Source organism: Tympanuchus pallidicinctus, unplaced genomic scaffold (genome assembly GCF_026119805.1).
Source record: "Tympanuchus pallidicinctus isolate F22 unplaced genomic scaffold, pur_lepc_1.0 scaffold8, whole genome shotgun sequence".
Lineage (NCBI taxonomy): Eukaryota > Metazoa > Chordata > Aves > Galliformes > Phasianidae > Tympanuchus > Tympanuchus pallidicinctus.
This window is the reverse complement of record NW_026294802.1, coordinates 31,227,594-31,240,805: the sequence shown is the minus strand read 5'-3', so window position 1 is coordinate 31,240,805 and position 13,212 is coordinate 31,227,594. Positions and strand designations below refer to the sequence as shown.

General features: G+C 35.0%; 1 protein-coding gene across 3 annotated transcripts in view; it reads left to right on the top strand.

Annotated features, from left to right (window-relative positions):
- Window positions 1-13,212, top strand: part of USP15 (ubiquitin specific peptidase 15) — a 63,931-nt gene that overhangs the window by 9,597 nt on the left and 41,122 nt on the right. For 2 of the 3 annotated variants that reach the window (XM_052667418.1, XM_052667417.1), the window contains exons 2-4: window positions 6,050-6,177; window positions 9,737-9,867; window positions 12,738-12,864. In XM_052667418.1, coding sequence (XP_052523378.1) covers window positions 6,050-6,177; window positions 9,737-9,867; window positions 12,738-12,864 — 386 coding nt within the window. Of the gene's footprint in view, window positions 1-6,049; window positions 6,178-9,736; window positions 9,868-11,981; window positions 12,084-12,737; window positions 12,865-13,212 lie in introns of those variants that run through there. The other variant, XM_052667419.1, reaches the window with a different exon arrangement.

Genomic DNA, 13,212 nt, shown 5'->3' with positions numbered 1-13,212 from the left:
AGGGTGTTAAGAGTTGAATATTGCAATACTGAGTAAGACAGCACTTTCTGACCTGTGATTTGTGGTCCATGAATAGTCCACTAGGCTCTGGCAAGACATCTACTGAGCCATATCAAATATATAATAATTTAAATCCAAGTTTGAATATTAGGATATGATATGGTGTGCAAGCAGTATGAAGAACTGGCAGTTGACTGTTTGCTCTTTACTTAGGAGAGTCCTTTTAATAGGATTTTTCTATTTTAAAATTACTACATGAGGTTAGCTATATAGTGCTTCATACTACAAACTGTTTTAACCAAAGTGTTAGGCTTTGTCCTTGAGTGCACACAAATTACATGATCTTTTCTTCTTTAGTCTTTTCATCGCTCTTCAGTAGAATGCATCTTGCAAGAAATGCATGAAGCCAATTGTTTGTCAGCAGTGATCAGTTTTGCTTGTGCTTTATAAATATTAACTTATTTTTAACAGTTGTAGAATCCAATCTTAAGAGTAGTGTTTAGCACCAGTTAAGTTCTTTATTTCATTAATTAATCATTGCTTCTTTGTTCATATGTCCAAAATACACTAACCAAAGTACTACTCATTGTGAATGCAAGAAAGGAAGAAAGAAAGAAGATGCAAAGTAATTTGAGTTTCCTATTATTGGCATTCATGCATTCTTCATTTTACTTTTCTACTTCATACTATAGTGGACAGAGTTTGTTCAGATAATCTCAGACTTCAAGTGATATTTTTTAAGATTTGTTTGTCCTGTAGTGGTTTTGTTTTCTGGCAGAAAGCTTGACTCTGTTGTTTAGTTCTTATCACACTTACATTCTTGCATGATTTACAGATAGCTTTTCAACTTTTTATGCCAGAGATATTAATCTCTTATCTGTGCATGTAAATACAGGTTTGTAAATTGTAATAGAAGTGATAAAAGTTCTTGTGCTGTTGTGTTAGGAAACAGAAATGTTTTCAGTAAGGAGATCTGTAAAGAGACACTGCAGAGAAAAAACTAGTCAGTAGTGAAATTCATTAATTACATGTGAAAAAATAGAAGTAGATGAAGCATTGAGTTGGTGAATGTTTGAAGTCTTCAGCAGTGAATCCCCAGCTGTCTTGCGTCTCAAAATCAAAATTTCCATTACTCACAGAGTTACTGGCATGATCGTCTAGTGCAAAGCATTTGGAAAAGTAATATAGTTCTAAAGGAACCATTGCCAACCTATTGTTTTAATTAATGCCAATGTGATAATTTCCCTTCTCTGTAAAATTATAGCTTTCATTTCTTTAATATCACTGTTTCATTTAAATGTAGATTAAGAAAGTAGAGGCCGCAGAACGGGGTAGGGGACGAGGCTTGGTGGGTTTGGTAGGAGAATGGGTGCCTGAGAGTGACTGCGTTCCTGACCACACACATTTGTGGCTGTGTTTGAATGGTTGTGGACAAACCATGGGCAGAGGAGGACACAGGTGAGAATGCTGTTGGCCTTCAGCAGTCCTTACGACTGAAAACCTTCTGTATAAAGCAAAAGGTGAAGGCATATAACGGTGATCAAATTCAGTATCCCTTTCTCCACTTATTAAAGAGGCGTGACTCAAATATAAAAAGCATCTTATAAAAGGAATTGGGATTTGTATAGGCAGAGTGAAAGAACTGGATTTTTGCTAATGTAAGAAGAGCTGCTGCTAGTTGTACTTAAAGTCAGACAAATGCCAGCGATTCAGTAGTATTAACATCAGCTTTATCCTTTACCCTCAGTCTGCAAGTACAGTTATCTTTAATATCAGACTATATTCAATAATATGAATACTTTGTAGAGTAAAATCTCTCTAACGTAATTGTACCAATTCAGTCTTTCGTGGTAGGATGTAGTGTCTGTTTTCTCTTCCAGAAAACAGAAGGTAATACTCATTTGATTGCAGTGGTTAGTTTGGTGAAAACTTGTCTGCAAGGCATCTGATTTTCTTTTTGTAATTTTCAAGTGGACTATCTTTGTGGGTTTCCCTGAATTTTCATATTCATGCGATCTTTTAATTAAATTTGGAAAGCCAAATTGCCTAATGCAAGCTTCTGTCCGCTCTTTTCTTTTCCCTTTTCATTTCTGATAATAGATAAATACCTTGTGCATGAATTTGATAGAGAATCTTTTAGAGAATAAATTACAAGAACCTTCTGAGTCTTTTGACTCCATACCTCCAAAAAAAATTATTGTATTCCTTGTACAAAGCCATATTTGAAGATATCTGCTTGTGCCTATTGATTTTAAGAAAAGGAGCTATTTAAATCTCTTGTATATATCAGTTATCTTAGGTCTGATTTAAATCTAATATAAGTTTTTCCTCCTTATATTGCAGTACTGCATGGGAGGAATTTATGATAGTTAAAAATATGTTTGAAAGCTTCTAGTAACAAAAATATCCCATTTTCAGAGCTTATGCAGGAGTTGTTACAATGTTGCTTCACTTCCTGTATCTGTTGCATAATGGCAAACATGGGATTTGGGGGGTTTTGTGTTTTGAAGTTTCTTTGCTTTCATCTGATATTAAAAAACATAATCACACTTTTTTATTGTTTTATTTTAATATGCTAATAGAAACTTTTGAATTATGTGTGGATAGTCATATTATATGCCAAACACGTTATATACCAAAACTTGCCAGTTTTGGTATATTCTCATTTAATTTTTCAAGTGATTATTAAATCTGGTATGGCATTATTGGAACCTGAAAGGGGTAAGTTCAGCAGAAGTCTTAAATGCTAAAAGTAAAACTTTACCATAGAAATGTAAAGCTTTACTTTCCTACTTTCATGTATTGCAAAATGTTTTACTGTACATGGAGAATCGTGGAATTGGAAGGCACCTTGAACCCCCGTGCCGTGGGCAGGGACACGTTCTCTAGACCAGGTTGCTCAAAGCCCCATCCAACCTGGCCTTGATCACCTCCAGGGGTAGGGCATTCACACTTCTCTGGGCAGTCTGACCCATTCCAGTGCCTCACCATTCCCATAGAGAAATGTCTAAATCTAATTTCTTTTAATTTTAAACCACTACTCCTTGTCCTACTGCTTCTTTTCCTGAGAGTCCCTCCTCAGTTTTCCTCTAGACTCCATGTAGGTACTGAAAGGCTCTATCCCTAGAGCCTTCTCTTCTCCAAGCTGAATAACTCCAGCTCCCTCAATCTTTCTTCATAACAGAGGTGATCCACCCCTATGAACATCCTCATGGCTTCCCTCCGGGCTCACTCCAGCAGCTCCTTGTCCTTGTGCTGAGAACGGTAGAGCTGGACATGATACTCCAAATGGGACCTCACAAGGGTAGAGCAGAGGCAGACAATCCCCTTCCCCACCCTGCTGGCCTCTTCTGTTTTGGTGCAGCCCAGGATACAATTGGCCTTCTGGGCTTCTGGCTCATGTCAAATTTTTGATCCACGAGAACTCCTAAGTCTTCTCAGCAGGGCTGCTTAATCCGCTCATCACCCAGCCGGTGTTTTTGGAAGCTCACTGTTTTGTTAGCTAGTTCTAATTGCTTTGCTGAACAGCATGAACAACTGAACACAGTCAAGCAGTCAAAGTGTTCTAACAGAATGATTTTGATTTTTGAATTGTGACACTTGTGGAACTGGAGCTAACTCAGGTTTGTTGTAGATAAATTTTACTTTTCTTCAGCATTTATAACATTTCAATCTATGCATTTGTTTTTGTATAAGGCTACATTTTTCTTTTTACTTATTATCTTCAGTGTAGCTTTGTATTATCTTGTTTCTTTTTGCATTTTAAGTGTATTGTATGCAAAACATGTCAAGGGAATTCTGCCCCAAAAGTGAACTAACTGGTGCTGGGCAGCCTCCTTTTGGATTACTTAGTAAAATCACAGTGAAAAATATCTCGTCCTGCTGGAGCAGGGCTTCAGCCATGCTGATTCATGACCAGTTTGATAGCATGCAGGGTGTACAAAACAGCTCATTAGGTCACTGTCTGTTTCTGTGCTTGGTAAGAGTAGGAAGGGACATTATTGCAACAAAGTAAAGTTCTTTTTGTATACATATCCCTAATATTTGAAACTAAGCTTTTTCTTTTTTTTTTGCTTGTGTTTTTTTTAATTGTGGTTCAAAAAGTAGTTTGAGATTTTTGTCATACTGCTTTGCTAAATGTTTAAAATTACAGAAAGAAATCATGGTTTGCAAGTAGGAGGAGTGCTCAGCAACTTCAGAAGAGGTAGCAAGTCATAGTCGGGATGACATCTGAATAGTAGTAACAGGCTGTGCTGGGAGAACAGGAACAAGACTGACTGTGAAGTGGTAGAGGTACCTGGTACAGAGTATGGCTGGCATTGTGAGACTAAGGGAGAAATTTGGTCTTTAAGCAAGTTCTTCTACTGTTAGTCTTGTTTCTGTGACAGGTGAGACACATCTCTCCCTCAGCTATTTATTTTGTTTTTGCATATGGTAGTGAGAAACTAGGGCTATGGTTCCTAATTATTCCTAATGCTAGGAGTCATTTGTTCACAGACTTATTATTACTGTTGATGTAATAGCATTTTGAATCGAGACTGTTTACTGTGTGAGTTAGGATGCTGTTGTCACAGATGTTGTGAAGTTGCCTTTGAGACCTTGATGTTTGATGTTTAGAAGGAATAAAGGAGAAGTAACCCTCCAAAACCTTGTGGTTTTGGATCTCATATACTGCTCTCCAATGCCTTCTTACTTTCCAAAGGATTTCTCTCTATAAATTCATGTGCTTAAGGAGTACATTTTGTAGAGACTGAAAAGCTGGGACTTCCTGAGAAGCGAATGTGATAAGCTGAGTACAAAGGATTGCTCTTTGAAGTAGTAATTTGTCCTCTGTATAAGGTTCACCAGCAGTGCTGTTGGAGGCTGTCTTCAGGTTTGATCTGAGTGTGTAAGGGAGAAAAGCTAGACTTATTTCTCAAGTCAAGACTTAATTTAGGTTTGCTAATTCTTACTGTAATTACAGATTTAAGGTTCAGTTAATGTATTTCTTTAAAACCTTTACAATAATATGTGTACCTACTCAAGCAATGTTTTTGTTCATAACCAACTTCTTTCATCAGAAGAGCTGTGGGTATTGATTTAGTGCTGAGTTCTTCCATGGTACTTGTGAGTAACTCCAGCAGGATGAATGCTTAATAAAGCTGTGTGTATTAGCAGAATGGAACTTGAGTCACCAGGAAGAGTTTTGAAATATCTTGAAACTTCAGTGGGATATTATTTATATGCTGCAAATAGGAGCTCAGTAGTTCCATATTGGACTTTTCTGGAGAAAACAGTGGAGATTACCTGTGATCTTCATTCTGTTGTACCCTTTCATCCTGATAACTGTATTATGGCATGTAGTAGGTTAGTAGCAGAAGAGTTGTATAGAGAACAAATGAGAAGCTGGCTACTTCTAGAAAGAGGAAATAACAGAAGTGGAGTCATCAGGAAAAGAAATCAGGATCTCTGAACAAATTTGGTGTCTTAAATTTTGGATGAAAAGATGTAGATATCACTGGACTGGCAATAGTTTAATCGGGAAAGAAATACTGCAAAGCTGAGTTTATAGAATGGAAGTAAATGGAAGTGTGAAGCTGCCAGTTTTATGTAGCAAGAACATCCAGTACTGCCCCAAAAGCAGTACAGCTCCTGTATGTGTTGGTGTTGACTCAAAGGACGAAACACTTAGACACTCAGGTTCTTGACAGGGCATCAGAGTTGCAGAGTTTTTGAGCATGCATGTAAATGTTATAAATAAAACTACAGCGGAAAAAATACTTCAGTGAGGTTTCTCTCTCATTTGTTAAAGGGCTCATTTCAAAGGTATAGTTTGAATCTTTTGAGTTCACAAACTGAGAACGGGAATTAAACCTGATGATTTTTCATGCTAAGTAGGAAAATGTCTTTGAAACTTGCTATTCTTCAACTTCTGGTGTGCTGTATTGACAGGCTACTGACAAGAGTTGTCTCACTAAAATCAAAATATACTTTGTAATTTATTTTCTCAATTACATTAAAATACTGCAACTTTTCCAATAATGAAATTATTTGTTTTTTTCCATTTAAGGTATCTTGTGGATAGTCGTTGGTTCAAACAGTGGAAAAAATACGTTGGTTTCGACAGCTGGGACAAATATCAAATGGGAGATCAGAATGTGTACCCTGGTCCTATTGATAATTCTGGACTTCTCAAAGGTAACTGCTTCTGACTGTATAGTAAGCAAATAATACTCAAATTGTCAGGTTGTTCATCTTTCATAGTTGAAATGCAGTTCATCATTTATGAAGGTAAGTAGGTTGCTGTTTTCGGGCGGTGACAAAGGAATTGGATCAGCTTTCTCTAGTGAAATACAAATTTAGAAACAAAATTACTGTAACACCTTTGCAGTGGTAACAAATATTTAATAATGTACAAATTCATATTTTATTATGATAGCTTGGAAATACATTGGTGGATGAAATTTGGTCAAGCTGACAAATAGCCAGCCTTAGTTAACCAAGATTATTCTAGTTTAAATTGGTTGGGATTAGGTAACATTCTTAAATTGAAATCTAAAATTTCTTTTTTTGTAAATAATTCTGGAACAATGCAGGACAATGTATGATTTAGTGGCAATATGAAGTATTCTAAAATGATAGAGGGTATTTTCCTAATGCTTTATAGTGTTTTAAGTATGGTTAAACTCTGTCTGTGTTTTAATTACAAAGTTCTGTCTGAATTTTGCTATACTGTATTTGGGTTAGTAGACACAGCTCTCAAAATACTTTCCCAGAAACATATTTTTTAAATAATCCTTAGGTTAAATTTTAGATTTAATGTTCAGTATTAAACTACCATTAAAACTATAATTACTTTTACATAACATGCAAAATCTAGTGGTTAAAAAATTGAACATAATTGGTCATCATCTTTGTAGGCACCGAAAACATAGTAGTACTGTGTAATTTATGTATAGCAGTGCAGATGTTTTTATAGTTTCATCAGGTTTGCAGTGAGCTGTGACTTCCAAACTTTGCAACTGTAATTCACTTCTTACTATTTCAGATGTTATGATTGTCTTTTTTATACAACAGGCTTGCAATGTTGCACTAGTTGTTACTGAGTGCATGTTTCTGACAGTAGAATCAGTGCCTCTGAGAAGATGTTGCATTGTCATACATATCTATATGCTCTCTTCTACCCACAAACTTTACTCCACATGGATGACATTTTGTTTTCTAAGATGTGAGAATCTAAATCTTCTGTACATTCTGGTAGTAAATCTTGTGGCGAGGCAGGTACGTTCAGATGACATTCTCAGTTGAAATCAGATATAGCAACATCCTTTTTATCCTCAGAGAGGCAGCAACAGCTTATTCTTTCTTCTGTGTCAAACCACATTCAAAAAAAAGCACTATTTCCAGATGCACAACAGCACTGTGCTGGATTATTGATAATTTTCTTAATCTATACATGTGTTCAGATGGTTTAAATTTCCTACAAATATGAAGTCTGTGTTAGGGTTAGCCGTGTAAATCCAAAATCATGTTAACCATTTTGATAAAAGTTCATGAAAAACTTTTTTCTTAGTATTATTTTGATGCTCTCACACACTTTTATGAACTTCACTGTTTGGTTATGTATGGTTCTAGAACAGTGGCTCTGTATTATCAGCACAACAATATTATTTCTATTATTTGCTTATAATTTGATTATAATTATTTGCTTATATATTTTCTATTATTTGCTCTATAATTTGAATTATTATTTCTAGCATTTGCTAGCTTGAGCAGAGTAGTAGAGTGGGAAGTAAATAATAGATTTATTGACATCGCAACATAGGAGTCAATTTTTATGTAACCTGATTTCAATAGATTAAACAGTATCAGACAACTTTCTGTTTGTAGTAGGTCTTCCATCTTTGCCATCACTAAGGATGGAAGAAAATTGAATAAAAAGCAGCTGAAATCATACACTGCTGTTGAGAATTTAAGATCCTGAAGAGTTTTGAAGTAATTAGGAGCAAACCAGTTAAGCTAAGAGAATTTTTGAAGCTTGTGATTTTTCTTGCTAAAATTGCAACAAGTACTTCGGCTGGACTTCATTCTCCCCTCTTCTAAAATATTAATTCTAAGAACAACCTGGCTGCATTTTAGAGGGTGTTGTTGCTCTGTTCTCTTTGTTTAACTCTTCCTACTAGATCATTTGTGATTTTTATTGGAGAAAAATGTATGCAAACCATATTACAGCCTCTGCTACAACAAGTCATCTCTTTTCTGGATAGATTATATTTTATCAAAACTGTTTGCTTTTGTCATCTCTGAATTGGTAGCAACAAATAATGCACATATTCACAGTTCTTCGTTCACATGTGAAGGCATTTAGATAGAGAGAGAGAAGAGGTAGTTGACACCAGTGATCAGCTAATAGGAGTAAAGGATCACTTTGCATCCTTTTCCCATGTCTTCACCATTCTGGTGATTAAAGCAAAAAAGCATTGCATTTTCTATCAATCTTTCCTTATTAGAACTGAAAATACAGTAAATATTGAAAAGGAGGGAGACTCTGAAAGTCTTGGTAAGCTGGAATCTTCTTTATTCCTCCCACATGGAAGAGAACACATCTCTTAAACATCTCTTATATGTTCTTAATGTGTTGATTTCCTGTGGAAAAGGGGAATATGTTAAAACATACTTTATTAAATATTTACACACAAAAATAGTTAATATTAAAGGACCAATCAGATGAGGTGCAAAGGAAGTTCTTAGCGCTTTTTATGTGTATGATACTGAGAGCTGTATCCTTTTCCTTGCAGAAAAATATAGATAACAATATTCATTTTTCTTAGAAATATTACTTACAAAAACTTTCCAAGAGAAAGCATTTTGATGTTATTTTGCCTTTCTTTTAGTTTTTTCTTTCTCAGTTTTAATTGTGTATTTTCAATAGCTTATTCAGATAGGATGATGAAAATGTGTAAGCTGTATACTTCTTAAAGTCTGTTCTTCATACATATCTTCATACATAATTAAGCTTGTTATCCTGCATTGTCTTTTGGAGTTCCATGTGTGGGTCTCTCTGTTTGATCTTTCCCTGTATTGGGAATTGTTTGCTGCCCTGTAGCTGTGTACTTCCAACTGGAAAGAAAGCTGCTGTAGTTGTCTGAGGCTTGCAGTGGTTCAGATCTGAAGTTACTTCTTGCACATACAGGATAGCTGCTGTGTTACTACTGTAATAAAAATCGAATGTGAGCTAAAAGCAGGCTTCTTTATGTAGGAGGTAGCCAAGCTGTATTTCTTTCAAGTGCTGCCTCTTTGTCCCTGTGAAGAATTTGACAGGGACTGTATTTCCAGAGTACATTGGATTCTGTAAGTAGGAGAATTGTACCATGCTGTTTTCCCAATTTATCATTGAGTGAATGATTTCGAAGTTTGTCTTGATCTACTATAGCTACCCATTCCTTCCTTTTTAGTCAAGGATGTGGCAGTAGTGTGAAAAGAAAATATTTATAGTGATTTGAGTGCAAAGTGAGTGGGAAAACAGATCCTGTGAAAGCTGTGCATGATAACAAGGTAGGTGCTCATGGTTGGATGTGGTGTTTTCATCAGGGTTCGCAAGAGTAGGAATTCTATCGTAATGATTACAACTTGCCTAGTTTTTAAATAATTTTGCTTTGGACTCAAAATATTGTTTGCTATTTACATGAAAAATGTTTCTTTAATAGGTCAGCTAACAGAACTACTATACTGAAGTAAAAATATTGTTCTCTTACAGATGGTGATTCCCAGTCTCTCAAAGAACATCTCATTGATGAGCTGGACTACATCCTGTTGCCAACTGAAGGTTGGAATAGGCTAGTTAGCTGGTACACGCTAATGGAAGGTCAAGAACCAATAGCACGCAAGGTACTCTTAAATTTCCCTCTGGGATGAATGTGATTCAAATACAGTCCTGCAAATACGTAGGAGTTCCACAGAAGTTCGTTAGAAATTGATTTTATTAGAAAGTTTCAAGTGTTTTGGTCCATTGTGACTTCATATACAAATTCTACTTTGATTGCCTAGTTTTTATTCAGATTTAGAGACTCAAGTTTTGAAAACTGAGAAACAATGTAATCATTCAGTTCTGGAGATAAGCTCTCTAGTTTTTACAGAAGATCTTACTTTATAAACTTTCAAGTCTATTGATGTAAATGATTTTGAAATTAAATGTAAAATCTAAAAAATACATTGACTATATCAGTGAAAGATCCAGTTCTAGTAGCGTTGATGCTTGTGAAGTAATTTGATAGTTCCTTTCCTGATGAGCATAATCTCTGTGCAGTCACTTGTTGGGTAGTATTTTTTCTTCAAGCAAAAAAAACTTACCTGAACATAAATAGTCCCTGGTACAGCAGATACTGTGACCCTCCATCACACATAATCAAACTCATAAAAATTAACATATTTGCCTGTTTGCTCCAGAACATACCATCCTTATTGTTAAGGCGATACAATATTTTACCAGTTTATTGATGAGATAATAATTTTGTTTGAATTGTTTCTTGGGATTTTCAGAATAGTGATCAGAGTTGCATCTGTAGTGTAATAACTTACTAAGTTTTAAAATACATTTAGACGTATTTATAAGAGTGGTCAGGCACTGGAATGGGCTGCCCAGGGAGGTGGTGGAGTCACCGACCCTGGAGGTGTTCAAGGGATGCTTGGACGTTGTGTTGAGGGACCTGGTTTGGTGAGAGCTATTGGTGATAGGTGGATGGTTGGATGATCTTGCAGGTCTTTTCCATCCTTGGTGATTCCATGATTCTGTGATATTTGTCATTTCTAAATTGATCATTAGGACATGTTTTTTTTCTATAACACAGCTCTTTATTTTAATTCCTTAAATGTTAAAAGAAACTATTCTAATTGGAATGTGGTTTTTGGCATAATGCAGTTTTTTTTTTCCTCCTGTGACATCAGTAGTCTGAGTACATGCTGACCACTTAATTGAAGAGCCAGATTAAGCTACGGAATGAATTTTATGTCTTCAATGTCCATTTGGTCAGCAAGGGAAGTTTGTTTTAACATTCCCACTGCTACTTTAAGAGGTGTTCTATTTTACAGAGACACAGCTGGTAGGTCTTGCTTATCTAGTCCTGTGAAAGCTGAAATCTTTTGTAATGTCTTTTCTTTAATGATATATATAATCAACTTATTATTGTTGTTCCTGAGGATACGTTTCAGTAAAATAAATACTCTTCCATCATCCTGATAGAGCTTCTGTAATTTTTTGGCCTTTAAAAGGAAATAGAAGGAGAGAGAAGGTAATGAAAGTAGCTTGCCTTGTATTTGGAAGAGACTGACTGGAAAAATAAGTGCAGTGTAATGAGTGGTCGGGTAAACTGGCATAGATTAATTACCTTCTGCCAATATAAGCAGTAATTGTCATCTGAGATACCAGTTCAGGTGAATGAGTTTTTCATTGTGTTACTTTTCCCATTTTGTTCATGAGTCTTTCTCCTCTCTATATTAATGTGTTAATTGTTTTTGTTTTTGCATACTAGTGGTTTGATGCTTTTCTTTGATTTTTGAGAGTGGGGAGGAGGACGAAGAGGGGTGTTTTTTCAGATGTGAATCTAAGTTTATACATTTAATATATATATTTAAATTGATTTACTGTTGTACTTGTTCTGAGTCAAATAACATTATGAATTTGTTGTAGCATACAGTAATACAACTACTACATTCTCTTTTTTTTTCCTCAGAAATGTCTTACCCACACTGCTCAGTTCTGTTTACTATGACTATTTTGTTGTTACTCTAGCAGCTGAAAATCCTAATAAGCTGCTGAAGTAAAGACATTTTTATTTAAATGTCATGGCTGGAAGTCATAACTCTGGCAAACCATTGCACTACAATGGAATTCTTAACTCATTTTTTGTTCCTATGGCACATGCATGCAAGTTATATTTGTACAGTAGATAGCAGATCTCTCCTAGTGAGTAGCTGATGGCTTTTTTTTTTTTAACCATATTTGTCAGATGTATCACATATCAGGGTGATGGTTATTTTGGGAACAGTCTACATGACTAAGTACTGCAGTTACACTTTGGAAGATCAAAGGGAAAAACATTTAAGAGGTGACCCTGATTATTTTTTTTTACATTTTTACTTTAAAAAAAAAAAAATCCTGTATTTTACTAATTTGTAATAGGAGTTACAAAAGTGAACCTATAATAAACAATTGTAATGACTAGCTGGAATTTCAAATGAATGTATTCATTACCAGAGCATAGCTGGAAGATTTGTGGGTCTACTTTAAATATAAGATCTGTTTAAAAATCACGTGTGAAATTTAGAATTTAGTAGTGTGTATTGTGTTTTCAATAAGTATTTTTTAGCTGTGAAACCTAGTCCTTCATGTTTTGAAGAGACAGCATACATTGAATGTGTCCTGAGATTATTATTTTTTTTTAAATAACTTTTGATGCTTTTAACCTTCTGTTTAAGCATCTTATCTTGGAATTAAGCATCCCCGTTTGTGATTTGCACTGCACTTACAGCTTTGAAAGTCATGGTATTAATTAATAAGGTATAATCTTGTGAGGAAAATTTCTACTTTTTTAAAAGGTAGGTTTCTAAAAAGTTATAGGAGAATTTTAGTCTCAGTTTTTGGCATTTATTAAATGTCCTGTTTTCTTTGAACGTCGGTTTCTTGAAAAAGTCTCAAAACTTCTGAACTGTGTGTGCATAAATGTACTTGGATTAATACTTGATGTCAATCTGTTTTTCAGGTTGTTGAACAGGGTATGTTTGTAAAGCACTGCAAAGTAGAAGTGTATCTGACAGAATTAAAGCTTTGTGAAAATGGAAATATGAACAATGTTGTCACACGAAGATTTAGTAAAGCTGATACAATAGGTATGTAGAAGCATTCTGAACTGTGTGTGATTGTTACTTGTTTAAATTGTATTTAGTAGTGAATTCTGAATAAATCTATGTAAAATGATAAATGAGCATTATAATGTTTACAAAGGGTGGGACTAGTCTTGCTTGAATTGAAATTAGAAACTGAGCAATTTAGAATATTTAGAGTTTTCAGTAAATTAAAAAAGAAACTTTTTATTTTATTATCTAAGTATCTGGGTTATTTTGTTATTTCTATAGATTTGCACTTTCCAGAAAGTGAACAGCATGACAGTGTTTTTTAGTATCTTTATTAGATGCCATACTGCTTTTCATGGCTTTTGTTGTGTAAGAAATACCATT